Below are 16,807 nucleotides of genomic sequence, written 5' to 3' on the forward strand. Positions count from 1 at the left end.
GCTCCGTTGGTTAAGTGTCCGACTTCAGCTCAGGTCACGATCTCACTCTGGCCTTGATCCCACGGTTCGTGGGTCTGAGCCCCGCATCGGGCTCTGTGCTGACAGTGTGGAGCCTGCTTGGGATTCTCCCTCTCGCTCTGCCCCTCCCCCTGCTGGCACCGTCTCTGTCTCTCTCGAGGTAAATAAAGAAACTTAAAAAAAGAGAGAAACACATTGACAATGAATAAATCTATAACCTTATAGAATGCAAGAAAACTTGATGAGATTTAAAAATTTACTCAAAGAACGGAATTTTCAAAAAATCCTTTCTAATTTCAGCATCGGCAATAAACCTGATCCCCCCAAATTTCCAGAAGAAATCCAAATACGCTGACCTATCTGTCCTAATATGACAATATTTCTCTAACTTGCTAACTTCATGATCTCACGGTTTGTGCGTTCAAGTCCTGCATCAGGCTCTGTGCTGACAGCTCGGAGCCTGGAGCTGCTTCGGATTCTGTGTCTCGCTCTCTCTGTCCCTCCCCTGCTCTCTCTCTCTGTGGCTCTCTCTCAAGAATAAATAGACATTAAAAAAAAATTTTAGTGGCATCTAATTTAGTGCCAACCACTCCAGGGGATAATCAAAAGCCTCTTTGTTAGGTTACAGGTGGGGAGATTGATGCTCCCTGAAGCAAAGGGCTGCCTATGGTCATTCATTTTGTAAAATAAAGATCTGGAGTTCTAGGCGGAGTCAGCTAAGTCTGAATGTCTTAGTCTTTTCATGAAACTGCATGTTCTCTCATCCACCTGTGATCTCAAAGCTCACAGCCTAGAAGAACTCAGTGTTAGGGTCTGACTTCATATGTTGAAACTCCACCCGCTAAGGTGAAGGTAGTAGGAGATGGGCCTTTGGGAGGGAACCAGGATTAGATGAGGTCATTTGGGTGGGGCCCTGTGATGGGATTAGTGCCCTTGTTGGAGCCCTTGTCTCTGCTCTCTGCCACCTGAGGACACAATGAGAAGACAGAGGAGAGCCCTCACCAGGATCTGCCCAAGCTGGCACCCTGATCTCAGACTTTCAGACGAGGGTTCTCGTCCCAGTTTGCCCCCGAGATGTCCACATGATCAGACATCTCTGTCCTTCTCTCTTCCACTCACACCCACCCCCCAGCCCGGGAGCTGATCTGGTTCCCTGTTCTCCAGGCTCTAGGTACTCAGACAACCTTCACCAGGGATGCCCTGTCTGCTTCCTTCTTCACCTTGACTTGCTTCATCTTTGTCTTTAAAGGAACCCACTGGTTTTACTTCTATTACTTTAAAGGAAACTTTTCAAATTGGTGACTGGAAAACTACTGTCATTTGCCACCAGTAAGAAGGAACCAACAAAACTAAGCACCATGATAACATCTTTGAATGTTTTTGAAAAAGACAGAACATCAAGTGTCACAGAGGCGTTGGTGACACATAAGCCCCAAACCAAAATGGTTTTCCTGTTGTAACCAGAAGCATTAAAAGAGAATGTCAAAGGGAATGTGCATCCATGGTATCGAACACCATGTCAGTCCCACCCACGCTAAACCTGCGACGCCCACAACTGTCACTCATGGTTCAAGGATCATGCTCCACATTCTGGGGCTCGTTGGACCTGTTCATCTCCAGGGCTCCTTCTACTGCAAATAGGAAGAACCATCACAAACACCACAGCTATTCCCAAGGCGTCGTGGATCACGGCTATCATGCTGACTTGTTCATAGCAGGAGGCATCTCTAGGGATGAAGCACGCGAGTCAGAAATACGGGCGAGCCGGCCCTGTCACTTACCTGTGCTTCGAGGTTTTTGTTTTCATCCAACCTTTGTTCCAAGATGGGTTTTCCTGTCTCTTCTAGATTAGGCAACTTCTGAAAAATAAAATCCCTTCCGATTACCAACCTGAGTGGTTTCGACACGGTTCAGAGGTGTTTAAGTCTACTTTAAAAGGTGAGCAGTTTGGGGCGCCTGGGTGGCTCAGTCGGTAGAGCGTCCGACTTCAGCTCGGGTCGTGACCTCCCTTTGTGGGCTCGAGCCCCGCGTCGGGCTCTGTGCTGACAGCTCCGAGCCTGGAGCCTGCTTCGGATTCTGTCTCCCTCTCTCTCTGCTATCTCCTCCCATCTCCTCTTGTGCTCTGTCTCTCTCTCTCAAAAAGAAATAAACATTAAAAAAAAAAAACAAAAAACTTTGAGCATTTATCTTTTTATTTTTGTGAACAGTTTTGCCCCCTGGTGCCTTTTTTTTTCAACAAAGGAAACTTTGCCAGACCCAGGGCTAAATTCTGCCTACCCACATGGCCTGATATAAGGACACATAGTTTAAAAATTATATATGCTTATATTTATGTATTTTATACCTCTTTATATCTATATCTATATTTTTAAACTAGGGAATGAAAAACACCCAGGTTTCTGCCTTCTTTAGAATGTGTTAAAGCTGTTACACCAACCACCAGGCATTTTGACAGAATACCACACAAGATTGGGGCTAAAAGGGATCAAGTCGTGTTGACGCAGCCCCCAGGTTACCTGCTGTACCCCTGGACACTCGCAATCCTTGAACCAAAGGCTCTTTTCCTATCGTGTCTGAATTCACGCAGCCAAGTATTTCTAACAGTAAATGAGGGCTGGAGGCTGCTAAGAACACACACAATTTGGAAGAGTGTTTACACTTCCTGTTCTGTTTCTAAGAAACACAGAGACAATGACTAAATCTACAACTTTCAAAAATGCAAGGAAACTCGGTGGTGAGATTAAAAAATGTGCTCAAAGAACAGATTTCAAAAGGGTTTCAAAGTCCTTTCTAACCCTAGTGTTAGAGATAAGCCCCAAGACACCACGTTTCCAGAAGACGTCCTATCTGCCTGAATGTTCAAATGCCTATCTTACTTCTTAATAAGATTTCATCTAGAACAGCAGTGTCATGAATTTTATTTTCTGGAAAATGGAACCAATGTCTCTCAGAAATTATCGAAAGATTATCATCATTCGATATTCAGTTATTGACCTGTTTCTAACAATTACGGAAGGATTCTCAGCATCTAACTGGTGGGCGACGTCTCCAGATAAAATTTGAAGGGCTCTTTGTGTTATACCACTCGGAACTCACCTGTTCACACAAACTCGTCCCGTTTTTCTTTAGTATTTCAGGGGAGTGCTCCCTCTCCTTCTGTTTATCAAAAGGAGCACTTCTTTGGTATAATTCCATTTCTCTTCGGGGAAGCTGGATGCGTTCGGCAAACTTAAATTGTGCGTCTGGGGTCACTTGCAAGGTGTCTCCCTTTTCACAGTTCTGCTTGAAAAGGAGCTTCCCGTTGGCAATGACCATGGAGGCAAACCTCTTGACGTCTTCCGGAACCATCCGCGCCACCGTGACAAATCTCTCGAGGTCGTCCGGGCTGTTTTGGGCTTCGTCCGTCACGAGGACTTCCAGGGACCAACTGCAGCTATCCAGGCTCTCCTTTGCTCCGAGCAGGATCTGGTAGGAGTTGGAGATCGTCTGTAGCTGGTCCCTAATTCTGGCCTGAAGGTGAGTGTCACTGAGGTTGCAGGTGGTCCCACGGACCGTGCGGGCAAAATCCAGGAAAGCCCTCAAAGATTCCTCCACGCGGTCGGCGGCCCTGCGGATGGCATTGACGTTGGCCTCCAGATAGTCTCTGAACCTCCACCTCCTGCTGACAAAGAGCATCAGGCTTGCGACAGAGCCGGCCACCTTGTGCTGCAGAGACGCTGCTGTCTCTCGGGCCCAGTCCGGGTCCAAGCAGAGCTCCTTCCCTGCCTCCTCCGAGCAGGAGCTGGACGAAGAGTCCGTGGCCGTGGAGGAGCAGGAGACAATGCTGGCTCGGCTGTCGGAGCTGGAAACGGACAGGCTGTCCGCTTCCGGAGACAGCGATGGTGGCCGTCCCGAGAGCCACGAGGAGCCACGGTCCGTGACGTTCTCTGAAGCCCCGTCGGCACTCCCCAGCTCGTGCTGGGCCTGAGGGCCTCTCGGTGTTGCTTTAGGGATGTCGTAAATGTTTGGCTTGGTGTTCTGCTGTTCCGCTCGGGGAATCAGAAAGCTGGAAGGAACCTTGTAGCCGACATCTTCCTCCAAGGGAAACGTGTCCCTCGAGGCCAGAAATTTATACGTAGGAATTTCTGGAAGGCTGAGTTTTTTCTGCATGGGCACATTTTTGTGCAGGTATGGATCGAGGGACCTTGCTCTGCTGTTTGGAGGACAGTGGAGGCTGGACATATACTGGGGGGAGCAGCATATACTGGGGGGAGTGTGGGGCCCCGATCCTTCTGCAAAGCTGCTTAGAGATGCATTTCTCATACCAGCTTTTCCCGGAGATACTGGCGTGTCATAAATCCACTCAGATTTCTGAGGGCTCGGTAACGTGTTGTAGCCGCCTTGCCTCAAGGCGATCGCTGACGTCAGGGGAGCACTCTGCCCCTGTGAAGAACCAAACAAAATTGCCCAGGTTAGTAGCGATAAAGAGAGGGTGTGAGCCACTCCTCTGATGAACGTGTGTTAGGCTGAGGGCCTCCTAAATGCCAGGTACTGCGCTTCTTAAAAATCCGATTGTCACTCCCCTACTCCAGCTTCTTCAGCGGCTCCCCATTGCTGTTTTTGCTCAAGGCCCTTCACAATCTGGTTGCACCCACCTTCAGGCCTCCACACCACTCCTGCCACCACCTTCCTTGTGGGTCCAGTCGCCCAGGCTGTTTACTGTCCCCTGAACTCAGAGTACTCACTGAGCCCACTGTATTTCATTTTGCCCAAACCAGCCCTTCTGTTCTAAAAGCCCTCCTCACCCTTTCCTTTCTACCTAACAAACTCCTATGCAACCCTCACGACCCTGTGGAGATGTCCCCCTCTTTTGTAAGGCCTTCCCTGATAACCTTGGGTATAGGCATATGCATCGTATACATGGGACAGAATTCAACGATGAACACGGGTTCCAGATTTTCAAATTAAGGCGTCTCTCCAATAAATAAAAACCTACTCTAACACATCTGTGAGGTATAGAATAATAAGCGTTTAACTGAGATCCACTGGGCTTTTGCTCCGCGCCAAGCACTCTGGTAGGTCCGCTGCAGGAATTTCTCAATTCTCACAATTAGTCCGTCATAAGAAACTGAGGCACGGAGAAGCTAGGGGACTCACCCAAACCACATCGCCCACCCTGTTCCTGAACATCACTGCCATCAGGTTTCCAAATGATGTTCCAAATAAGTTCTGCGGTGAGGCATTTCTTTCCCTACTTTGGACCACGCTGATGAAACGTCCCGGAGGAGGCTCACATTTTCCTAGCAGCAAATCTCCGTGTCTCATCATACTCACACTTGGTTGGCTGGCCAAGGGACCAAGTCCTGCCTTTTGGGGGCTGGCGGGTACGTCATATAACTGCTGCTTCTCTGGCTCCTGGGGAGAGACCGAAAAGGATAGCTTGGATTTTTCCCTCCCGATGGACGCACATCACAGACTCTGCCCACTCCAGTGTTTTTTCCAAAGGAAAATGCAAACCGCTGGAAACTTTGGGACTTCCGGTCATGACGCTTGCAAGGCGGAAGCTTACATGGTTATGTTTTCAACAACGGACCCTGTGCTTTAAAAAGCTCGCCTTCTCGACCGAAGATGGGGGCAAACTAGAGAGAGAACGAAACGCAGTGGGCCTGAGTTAAAAACAGTGGCTCATTAGGTTCTGTAAGTTAGCCTTAGGGTTGACTTTAAAAGGAATCAAGGAAATTGGGACTTCGTGGGGCACCTGGGTGGCTCAGTCAGTTGCTGAGGCATCCGACTTCGGCTCAGGTCATGATCTCACGGTTCTTGGGTTTGAGCCCCGTGTCGGGCTTTGTGCTGACAGCTCGGAGCCTGGAGCTGCTTCGGATTCTGTGTCTCCCTCTCTCTCTGCCCCTCCCCTGATCATGCTCTGTCTCTCTCAAAAATAAATAAACATTAAACAAACAAACAGGGTGGAGAGGGCCGGGGTGAGGGTGAGGTGAGGGAGGTGAGTCCTGTATGTGTCTTTATTTAAGACTTCTGTGCCCAAGGCCAGCGCCTCCTTGTCCCACGTGGCCCTGCCTGTGCTCCTGGCACCTGTCACGGCAAAGGGATCAAGTGTATTCATCCAAGGGCCAGGTGTGGGTCACACCTGAACCTGAGCAAGAGCCAGACCAGAAGTGGGGGTGGGGGGAGCATCTCTGGAGGCTGAGGCCGTAGGTGACTGGCCTGTCCCAGAGCCCAGGGAGGAGACTTTGTCCCCGAGCCGGTGATCACTGGCCCACCTCGGAACCTGCAGGTGGGAGGTGTTCGAAAACAGGTGTGGGAGAGGCGGGCGGTGCCTGCAGGGATGCGGGGGAGCCATCTGGGTGGCGCGGAGAGCCTCACGTGTGGGGCAGGGCCACGGCTGAGACTCACCTTCAGCACCGGGGGGCCCCGGCTCTGGGTCGGCACGTCATACACCTGGGAAGGCCGAGCAGGCAGCGAGGCCCGAGCGGGTCTGGGAATCGTGAAGAGGGCCTTGGGGAGAAAAAGAAGAGCCGTGGGAAGGAAACGTCACCGTGGTGTCCACAGCTCAGGCTCCGTGTTACCCTCACACAGCGAAGGCACCCCCGCAGCGTGGAGGTGTTCTCCCTGCACCCATAACGCGCGGCCCTTTGCTCAGACGGCGGGGGTGGGGGGACCCAGGACGTGAGGGGGCGGGTCCCGTGGTGGAGGGCAGTCTTCTGCCTGCCTCAGCCTCAGCAGGGAGCAGCTTAGAATGCAGAGTCCTGGGCCCTGAATCTGGGTCTCCGAGTGCTCCCGGGGAGTGTGGGGATATGCAGCACCAGCCAGCCTCCAGACGGTTCTGAGTTCGTTCGGGATCTGAGGCTGTGATTCAAACCCAAGGTTACTAATGTGTTCACCCGATGATGCTGAGGATGTAGCCGTGAGCCAGGCAGGCAGAGAGGCTCTAAGGGTGTAAAGTGAAGGGACTATCGGGGGTGTGGAAGGGGCAGGGGCGGGTCGCGGGACTTGTCGCTCCAGCTGAGGGCTGATGGGGCCGCGGGAGGTGACCAGACCAATGGTGGCCTCAGCCTTGGAGTCACTGGATTCCAGTGAGTGTCCGCTCTAGCCCGGGTACTCGGCTAGCTGCTCCTGGGCGACAGCTTCCAAACCCGGCCAGAGAACCAATCACCTGACAAACTTTAAAATAAAACAGTTGCGGGGGCCCCACGTCAGCCCTCTCAAACAAGAGTGTCTCCAGGAGGGGCGCGGGAAGGGGTGATTTTCCAGGGGGGTGGGTGCCGTCTGCCAGGGTCAAGGTCTAAAGGAGGAAATAAAGTATGGACAGAGCCAGGACACAGGCTGGAAAGCGAGACAGGGCCTTGAGGAGAGCAAAAGGTCAAGTCCAGAGCGTCTGTCAGAGGCCGACTGCATTTCCCATCTGGCAGCCAGGAACCTGTCACTGCAGGGGGCTTTCCGAACTGGATCGCGTGGATGGTTAGGACCTGAATGTGCGGAGACCGGGAGGGCAATTCAGGCTGGGAAGGACTAGATCGGGGTCCCTTTGTTCAGGGGGGTGACCCAGCTCTGTGCCCGGCATGAAGTGAGTGCTCGCATTTCCTAATCGATCTGCTTGTTTTGGGCGAAAGAATGTGTACAGCTTGAGACAGTAGGTAGTAGACAGTGGGCCCTCCACTCATCAGGCTGGAATAACAGACTCAGATAAAGCAACTTCGAAGCAGACAAGACGAACCTGTCTCCCCAGGACGCACTCAGCTGCCCAGTGTCAAAATAACGTCCTTCTGAGTGACGACTATTTCTTACTCCCAGAGAAACCTGGTTTTCTAAAATCCTGGGCTCCCGGGAGCATTATGGCCTGAAGCTCTATCAGCGAGAAGGAAACATCCTACTCCCGTCCGCGAGGCAGGCTGGCTTCTCATCCCCAACACAGAGCTTCAGACGGCGGGTAGCAGGTGTCCCACATCTACCTCAACCTGGCGGTCCCCAAGGAAGGAGCAGCCCGCATCGGCTTTGCAGTCTGGGCTGATGCCGACCCTTCAGACACTGCCCTGTTTTGCTTAGAGCCTATCAAGACAGGCTTTGTTTACGCTAAACCCCACCTTTCCCCAACCTCATCGCGATGTATGCTACCTTCTTCTGTTTGTGAGATGCCCCGAGGTCCCTATGCGACGTGACCCCTCTCTCTCCGGTGGGCAATAAACCTGACTTTGTCCCTGTCAGTCTCAGGCTGATTGGTTTAGGACGGTGGTTCTCCACCGCAGTCTGGGTTAAATCCAATATCCCACAGGCCTGCCCCATCCAACCCCAGGGACCACGCGTGGTGTGTCCCCAGCCATGCCATCCGCCATCACCTCCACTCTTTCTTCCTCCTGCTCCCACTTATTCTAACACCCCAAGCTCTCCCCTACCACAGAGCTTTTCCAAATGCACTCCCATTTCCTACTGCTCCCTGTGGCCCCAAGCCCCATTTTATTTATGTAGCTGCCTCTGTGGGTCACACATGCCTTGAAGACCACCTGCAGAGGACAAAGGGATTTTCCTGCATGTAGAATTTTAGGTAGAGGAACCTGGTTCACAAACGCCCGTGTTTCTTGGAAAACGTGGGTTCAAGATGGCCATCAATTAAGGAACATGTTTGAGAAATATGGTTTCGAAAGGTTTGGGGGGACAGACGGAAACTCCAGTTTGGGAACTAGTGGGTCTGAGAGTGATTCCACCAGGAAGTTGGACCCTTTTCACTTGAAATATGAAAGATTCCCCTTTCTGAATTCAAACCAACATCAGATGTGTTCTTTGTATGGTGATTAAAAAAAAAAAAAAAAAGTCGGGCTAGTATATTATATTAAGGAAGTTGGAATAAAAAGTAAAACAAAGCTCAAGATAGTGGTTACCCTGGAGGAAGTGACTCAGAGAAGGTGGGAGGGGGGGTCATGAGGTGCTAGTTTTGTTCTATTTCTTGATATGGATACTAGTGACTAAGAGGTGCCCTGAGGATCTGTAGATTAATCTCAATAAAAAGCTAATTGCGGGGGCACCTGGGTGGTTTAGTCGGTCAAGCGTCTGACTTTCGCTCAGGTCACGGTCTCACGGTTTGTGAGTTTGAGCTCCCCATCTGGCTTTTTGCTGTCTGCACGGACCCTGCTTCGGATCCTCTGTTCCCCTGTGTCTCTGCCCTTCCCCCAATCATTCTTTTCCCTCGCGCGTGCGCGCGCGCTCTCTCTCTCTCAAAAATAAATAAATAAACTAAAAAAATAAAATACAACCTAACTGCAAAGTACAGTGTCAGCCACAGAGACAGGAAAACGGAGAGCAAGGGCGTTCAAAGTCTAGGGGCAGAGTCAGCCCCACACGGGCACGAGGAAGCTTCAGTCTCTGGTATGCGACACCCTGGGACCCTGGCTGGGCCATTTCACCTCCCTGGAAACTAACGTTCTCATCTGTAAAATGAAGCGTTGTCCCCCAGATCCACAGAGGTCTCTCCCAGCCATAGAGGTGTCTGATTCTGACACGTAGGGTCCTGGATCAGTCGACTTGAGAAAGGTGACCTATTTTCACCTTCTCGGTTTTTGACTTTTGGCCAAGCTTAACCTAGGGACAGTTGGCACAGGGACGAGGGGAGTCTGTGAGGTGGGGCCACCTGCCAGTTCCAAGCCCGTGGGAAAACAGCTCCGAGCTAGCGGGCTGGACCCGCCTCGTTCTATAAACCAGTGCTCCACCCAGAATGCATTTCCCTGGCTGCCACGGAGTCAGGCTAACTCCCAGGTTATTACGTGAGCGGCGCAGAGAGGTCTGCCTTTTCCATGGATCAGAAGATTGCCAACTGGTTTTCATCCATTTCTTCTAGCTCCTTCCTTCTCGGAGTAGAAGAAACAGTGGAATTACTTAGAATCACCAGAAGGCACAACTCGAGGAGAACTTAGACACGGCAGGGTCAGACAGGTAAACAGAGGATGTTGGGACGTGTCCACTCTCCCAGCACGGCCCCAGAAGCCCGGCGACCCAGCCAGGCGACTCGGGACTGCTGATTCTCCAACTTAAGCGGGAGAAAAAGGCAGGAAAGTTCCCCAGGTGCTTTACTGGGGCCACCTCAAGAAAGCCTGCTCGAGTGGCCAAGGGCCCCGGGTTTCTGAATTCCCCTTTGGTGGCTGTGGTTTCTGTCAACGGCCACAGCCTCACACGAGCGAGGGCTCCAATCACGGACACGCTTCATGGTAAGGACAAGTCTCTGACCCTTTTTCTATTTATCACAGCGCCAGTCTAGAAGTTACGTCCATGGTCATGAGGTGCCATGTTGTCCCCGGTCTCTTCATTCACGTAACAAACGTTGAAGTTGGAGGGGCCTGGACTGGCTCGGGCACTCGCGGTACCTGGTCAACAACAGTCATCACACCTGTTTGTCTTTTACGGGGGGAGAGGGGGGGACTCAAATCAAACTTTGCCTTCGGCAAAGGCCACTTGTTCTCAGAGGAACAACACCGTGGCCCTGCTCTGAGTCAGCTGCTCAGACAGCAGCGGAACATGCCAGGTTTTGACGTGGACCAGCTGTTCCAGAGAAAGCGGCCGTCACAGTAGGTTCGAGCAGCGTCCTTCTGGGGTTTGGAGCCAGCACCCCTGGGTGGCAGCTGTTCCGTGTAAAGGCTGTCTGGTCCTCCGCCTGGCAGCCCGGGGGGTTAGAACATCTGAGCTATTCAAAATATTTTAAGAAACCAACACCTTTCCGTTTGAAGAGGCCATTGGAAGTGGTGTGGAGGAGGCCTGGGTGGTCAGTGGAAACTTCCCAGGGCCCCCAGCACGCACACCAGGGGGAGAGTCCTTCCTGGACACACACTTAGCCAGGATCCCTGCCCAGAGCTCTGGCCAGGTGGGAAGTGTCCTTTGAGCCGAGAGCAAAGTGAACAATTCGGGAAACGCCCACAGTAGCTGAAGACGGTGCAGATTTGTTCTGCACGCCTAGCCCCTCATCAAGACCTGGGCCTGGGGGAAAACGATACGCTGTTTTTCTCCTTTCTTCTCTAAATTGCTTTCATTCCGGGGCACCTGGGTGGCTCAGTCGCTTAAGCGTCCGACCTGGGCTCAGGTCATGATCTCACAGTTGGTGGGTTTGAGCCCCGCATCGGGCTCTGTGCTGATGGCTCAGAGCCTGGAGCCTAAGATTCTGTCTCCCTCTCTCTCTCTGCCCCTCCCACTCACACTCTGTCTCTCCCTCTCTCAAAAATAAACATTAAAAAGATTTTTAAATTGCTTTCCTTCTTAAAAAAGTTTTTATTCTGCGTTTACCTAATGCTTCTTTTCCTCTGTTTTTTAAGTGCTATTTTTTAATATCGCAGTTGTCATACAGGCCATATATAACACACAAATCCATTTTCTGATCTCTCTGCTCTTTCTTTCTTTCTTTCTTTCTTCCTTTTTTTTTTTTTTTTTTTTTAATTTTTTTTTCAACGTTTATTTATTTTTGGGACAGAGAGAGAGCATGAACGGGGGAGGGGCAGAGAGAGAGGGAGACACAGAATTGGAAACAGGCTCCAGGCTCTGAGCCATCGCCCAGAGCCCGACGCGGGGCTCGAACTCACGGACCGCGAGATCGTGACCTGGCTGAAGTCGGACGCCCAACCGACTGCGCCACCCAGGCGCCCCTCTTTCTTCCTTTTTTTAAAATATTTTAAATTTATTTTTGAAGGAGAGAGAGACACAGCGTGAGCAGGGGAGGGGCAGAGAGAAAGGGAGACACAGAGTCCAAAGCAGGCCTCAGGCTCTGAGCTGTCAGCACAGAGCCTGATGCGGGGCTCGAACTCACAAACCGTGAGATCGTGACCTGAGCCGAAGTGGGATGCTTAACCACTGAACCACCCAGGCGCCCTGGTGTGTGGTCTTTCAACGTGTGAGCATGCACACACACACACACACGGATCATTTTGGGTTTTGGTTGTTTTTTGTTTAAATGGCTCTTTTTTGCCTCCAAGAACGATTCCATCTTTTTCTCGCACAGGCCTAGTATGTGGCAGAGGTATGCCAAAACTTCTGTAGCCAATCTCCCCATCCAATCTCCCCATCGACAAACGTTTAGGCATCTTTGATTCTTCCCTACAACAAAAAATGCTACAATGGTCATGGCCTCCTCATCCAGATATAGCTTTGCCTTCTTGTGTAGTTCTGTAGCAATTCTGGGAGTCAAGTTTCTTGGTTGAAGGGAGTGTAGATGTCAAGCCTGTCGAGTAATTTCTCGCCCCTGAACCCATCCTAGTGCCGGGAAAATCCATAATACTTTTGTGAGCAGGTGCACTCAACATTTGATTTCCTGTAAAGCATGGATGTCTTGGAGAGCGAGGGAATCAGCGGGGTGTCGAGAATATCAGTGCTAACTGAAGTGGGGGCCAAATACAAGTTCACCGGATCACGCCTGGTTTAGGTCCCCACTTTGCACATTTAATCTCCTGAAGGACACCAAGAACTCAAGGCAGAGGGAAGCCCCTGCCTGAGTTTACACACCCTTTGCCCCACCTGTGTTACTTGGAAACACGCATACCTGTTGCGGAAAGCTTAGGGTCTTTTCGCAGATGATTCCGGTTCTGGAGGGCGGGGCAGGGAGTTCGTAGACTTGGGCGGTGGTGGGTGGGGGCCCCTCCACCCAGCTCTTCATGTGCTCGTAGACGGGGCCTGGAGTCGGGGGCTTGAGCAGGGTGGGCGCCTGGTAGGTCTCCTTGGAGCTGGTGAGGGCTTCCCCCGGGCCTCTCAGGGAGGGGGGGCAGGGCCTGTCTGCGGGGACCTCAGGGAGCAGTTGGAGGCGGTTGGCAGGGGCCAGACCTTGCCGCCCGTGGAGCAGACACTTCCACCAGCCCTCGCTTTCTGGCACATTTTGTTCTAGAATGGTCAAGATGTCTCCTCTGCAGAAAGCCAGCTCGTAGAAAGAGTCTGGGTGGTTGTCATAGAGTGCTCTGGCCAGGAGGGTCTGGGGGCGGGAGGAGAAAGAATTCATCGTCATTTCTGTGGCCGAAAACCATTCTACCCACACCGCTGGCTGAGAAACACTGGAGCGCATTCGTGGGTTTCCACCACCCCACAGGCTCTCGGCCCTGCTCTCTGCCTGATTTAGTCCTGCCTCCCCTTTGGGGGTCCGGTGAAAGGTCATATCCTCGGGGAAGTCTAACTTGTGGAGTGTCCCAAACGTACTCTCACCGCACTGTTTTAATTTGGGGGTTTTTTGTTGTTTTTTTTAATATATGAAATTTATCGTCAAATTGGTTTCCATACAACACCCAGTGCTCATCCCAACAGGTGCCCTTCTCAATGCCCATCACCCACTTTTCCCTCCCTCCCACCCCCCATCAACCCTCAGTTTGTTCTCCGTTTTTAAGAGTCTCTTATGCTTTGGCTCTCTCCCACTCTAACCTCTTTTTTCCCCCCTCCCTTCCCCCATGGTCTTCTGTTAAGTTTCTCAGGATCCACATAAGAGTGAAAACATATGGTATCTGTCTCTCTCTGTGTGGCTTATTTCACTTAGCGTAACATTCTCCAGTTCCATCCACATTGCTGCAAATGGCCAGATTTCATTCTTTCTCATTGCCACGTAGTATTCCATTGTGTATATAAACCACAACTTCTTTATCCATTCATCAGTTGATGGACATTTAGGCTCCTTCCACAATTCGTCTATTGTTGAAAGTGCTGCTATAAACATTGGGGTACAAGTGCCCCTATGCGTCAGCACTCCTGTATCCCTTGGGTCAATTCCTAGCAGTGCTATTGCTGGGCCATAGGGTAGATCTAGTTTTAATTTTTTGAGGAACCTCCACACTGTTTTCCAGAGCGGCTGCACCAGTTTGCATTCCCACCAACAGCCACCGTTTTAATTCGTGACGGCCATGACCTGTGTGCGTGAGTGCAGCCAACACATAGCTGAGTGGAAATCCTGACCCTGCCACTTCTTAGCTGTGTGCCTTGGAGCAAATTAACTACTCCCTCTGGGCCTCAGTTTCCTGGTCTGTAAAAGGGGACTAATGTTAATATCTCCCGGGGTAGGGGTAAGAATTCAATGGGTTGTTATGTACGCAAAGCTCACTGAACAGTGCCTGGCAGTCAGTAGGCGCTCTGTGGAGGTTGGCGGTTACTGTCCTAGCGATAACAGCGCCCTCTGTCTGGTCCTTATTATCTTTCTCCTGGATTGGACTGGAAGTTTTGTGACTACTGGGACCATAGCTCACCTATTTGCTGCTCTGTCCCCAGCATCGAGCACACACTCAGGTGCATAGGAAATGCTCGGCAAATGTTCACTAATTGGTGAGGGAGGAAGCAGAGACACAGCGGTTACGGACCGGTCTATCTGTGGTCACGCAGCCAGGATCAAAACCCAGTCTCCCTAATTCTCAGAACTCATGCTCTTTCTGTTCGCCCCCTGACCCTCAAAGGAAAATCACCTCGTAGCAATGGCAGCAATGGGTAAGCAAACCTCCTTCTTGTTTGAACTTTCTGCCGAATTAAATGAAGGCGACTTGTTTCTGTGGGGCTTAATGGAGTCACCTGTTCCTCTATTAGTGCACACTTAACACAGAGAAATTGGGAAATACAGAGAAGAAAAAAAGAAATCTGTGAAAATTACCCATAATCCCGCCGCTCAGAGGTAACTTTTCATACCATTTTAAGTATTTACCCTTCCAGGTGCTTTTTTTCTTTCTTCAATTAAATTTGGTTAATTATACTTTTGATGCTTATTAGCTCCTAGTACATGCAACTTACAAATAAAACAAAGCAAAAATGACCAACGATCCCATTATGTTTGTGAAGACGTGTGGCTTTTTTTTTTTTTTTTTTTGCATAAAGCTTTTCTGTTACAAAAACGGAACCGGATGTCCAACTGCTAAAAAGCGTCACCTTAAACACACAGTCAGGTCAGTATGGATTTAGAGAAGCACTGTGACATGTGTATGTATCTGAGAAGCAGTAAGTAGAATGCAGACAAACAGGCACTGAGAAGTCCCACGTGAAACCTCCTGCAATTGAGATCCTAGGGGATTACGAACAATTTTTGTGCATGGAACTTTCTTCTTACTGCAAAGAAATAAAAAGTCATTACAGAGGGATATAAAATAGTGATAAGCAAATAGAAGGGAACAGAAATGGCTGCCACAGGTAACCACTGTCACTTCTTTGGTTCATGACATCTTGACATCTGACATCTTGTGCACATTTGTTCATATATATGCACCTAGAGTCAGTCGTATTTCCTTTAATTAATTAATTTAGAAAGCACATGACAGAGGGGCAGAGAGAGAAGGGGGAGAGAGAGAGAGAGAGAGATTGAGAATCTCAAGTAGGCTCCATACCCAGCCTGGAGTCCAATGTGGGGGGCTTGATCCCACAATTGTGAGATCATAACCTGAGCCAGAATCAAGAGTCGGATGCTCAATTGACTGAGTTCTCCAGGCATCGCATGTCAGTTGAATTAAAAAAAAATTTTTAGGGGCGCCTGGGTGGCTCCGTCGGTTGAGGGTCCGACTTCGGCTCAGGTCAGGATCTCACGGTCTGTGAGTTCGAGCCCCGCGTTAGCCTCTCTCTCTGCCCCTCCCCCACTCATGCTCGCTCTCTCTCTCTCTCTCTCTCTGTCAAAAATAAATAAACATTAAAAAATTTTTTTTTAATTTTTTTAATGTTTATTTTTGACAGATAGAGACAGAACAGGGGAACGTCACAGAGAGAGGGAGACACAGAATCCGAAGCAGGCTCCAGGCTCTGAGCTGTCGGCACAGAGCCTGATGTGGGGCTCGAACCCACAAACTGTGAAATCACGACCTGAGCCAAAGTCGGATGCTTAGCCAACTGAGCCACCCAGGCCCCGCAAGTCAGTTATATTTTTAAAACTTAATGGGATCGTATGCTACAATCTTTTTTTCCCACTAATAATAGATTATGAACATCTTTGTGTTAATAAATTGCTTTCTTCAGTATCTATCTATCTATCTATCTATCTATCTATATTTAATGCTTATTTATATGAGAGAGAGAGAGAGAAAGAGGGCACAAGCAGGGGAGGGGGACCCAGAATCCGAAGCAGGCTCCAGGCTCTGAGCTGTCAGCACAGAGCCCAACGCAGGGCTCGAACCCACATACTGTGAGATCATGACCTGAGCTGAAGCTGGACGCTCAACTGACTGAGCCACCCAGGCGCCTCTGTTCAGTATCCTTCTAAATAGCAGTCCTGTTTTCCCTTGTAAGGATGAATCATGCCTTCCCCTCAGGTTCTGGGACATTTTACCTAATTCCAGTTTTTAGCTATGACAACGCTAAGATGGTCATCTTCGTAGCTAAATATCTGCAACCCTCCTTATTTATTTCCCCAGAGAAATTTCTAGGTGGGAAGTTGGCAGGGCGGTCATTGGGGCTCCTCCTTCCCTCACTGCCCTCAGGCATGGCTGACCCATTTATACTCCCCCCCAACCCCCCCCACCCCCGGGTGTGAGACTGCCCATTTCCTCACACCCCATGACCTGCGCATGAGCTCTTTGTTGGACGCTGCGTTTGTTTTAAAATCTTTGTCATGGAAACTTGAAATGTTTTTGTAACACATTCTTGGAAATGCCCAGACTACTGAAAACTATAGAACTGGCTACAGCCTTCATGCCCCTGTGAGTGGATAACTTGGGAAGGGGTCACCTCCCCGCTACACTCCACCATTAACTCGTTTCATTTAAAATTTATTTTTCAAAGATGTATTGCCTTTGAGAGAGAGAGAGGGAGAGAGAGAGCGAGCACAAGCAGGGAAGGGGTAGAAAGAGAGGGGGACAGAAGATCTGCAGCGGGTTCTACACTGACAGCAGAG

General features: G+C 50.3%; 1 protein-coding gene across 2 annotated transcripts in view; it reads right to left on the bottom strand.

The window, feature by feature from the left end:
* CASS4 (Cas scaffold protein family member 4) overlaps positions 1–16,807 on the bottom strand; it is a 37,958-nt gene that overhangs the window by 1,562 nt on the left and 19,589 nt on the right. Inside the window, exons 2-6 of one of the 2 annotated variants that reach the window (XM_045444160.1) lie at positions 12,521–12,943; positions 6,409–6,510; positions 5,332–5,412; positions 3,115–4,440; positions 1,800–1,877 (exon numbers count right to left, since the gene is read on the bottom strand). In XM_045444160.1, the coding sequence (XP_045300116.1) occupies positions 1,800–1,877; positions 3,115–4,440; positions 5,332–5,412; positions 6,409–6,510; positions 12,521–12,943 (2,010 nt within the window). The remainder of the gene's footprint in view (positions 1–1,799; positions 1,878–3,114; positions 4,441–5,331; positions 5,413–6,408; positions 6,511–12,520; positions 12,944–16,807) is intronic. The other variant, XM_045444161.1, reaches the window with a different exon arrangement.

Source organism: Leopardus geoffroyi, chromosome A3 (assembly GCF_018350155.1).
Source record: "Leopardus geoffroyi isolate Oge1 chromosome A3, O.geoffroyi_Oge1_pat1.0, whole genome shotgun sequence".
NCBI lineage: Eukaryota > Metazoa > Chordata > Mammalia > Carnivora > Felidae > Leopardus > Leopardus geoffroyi.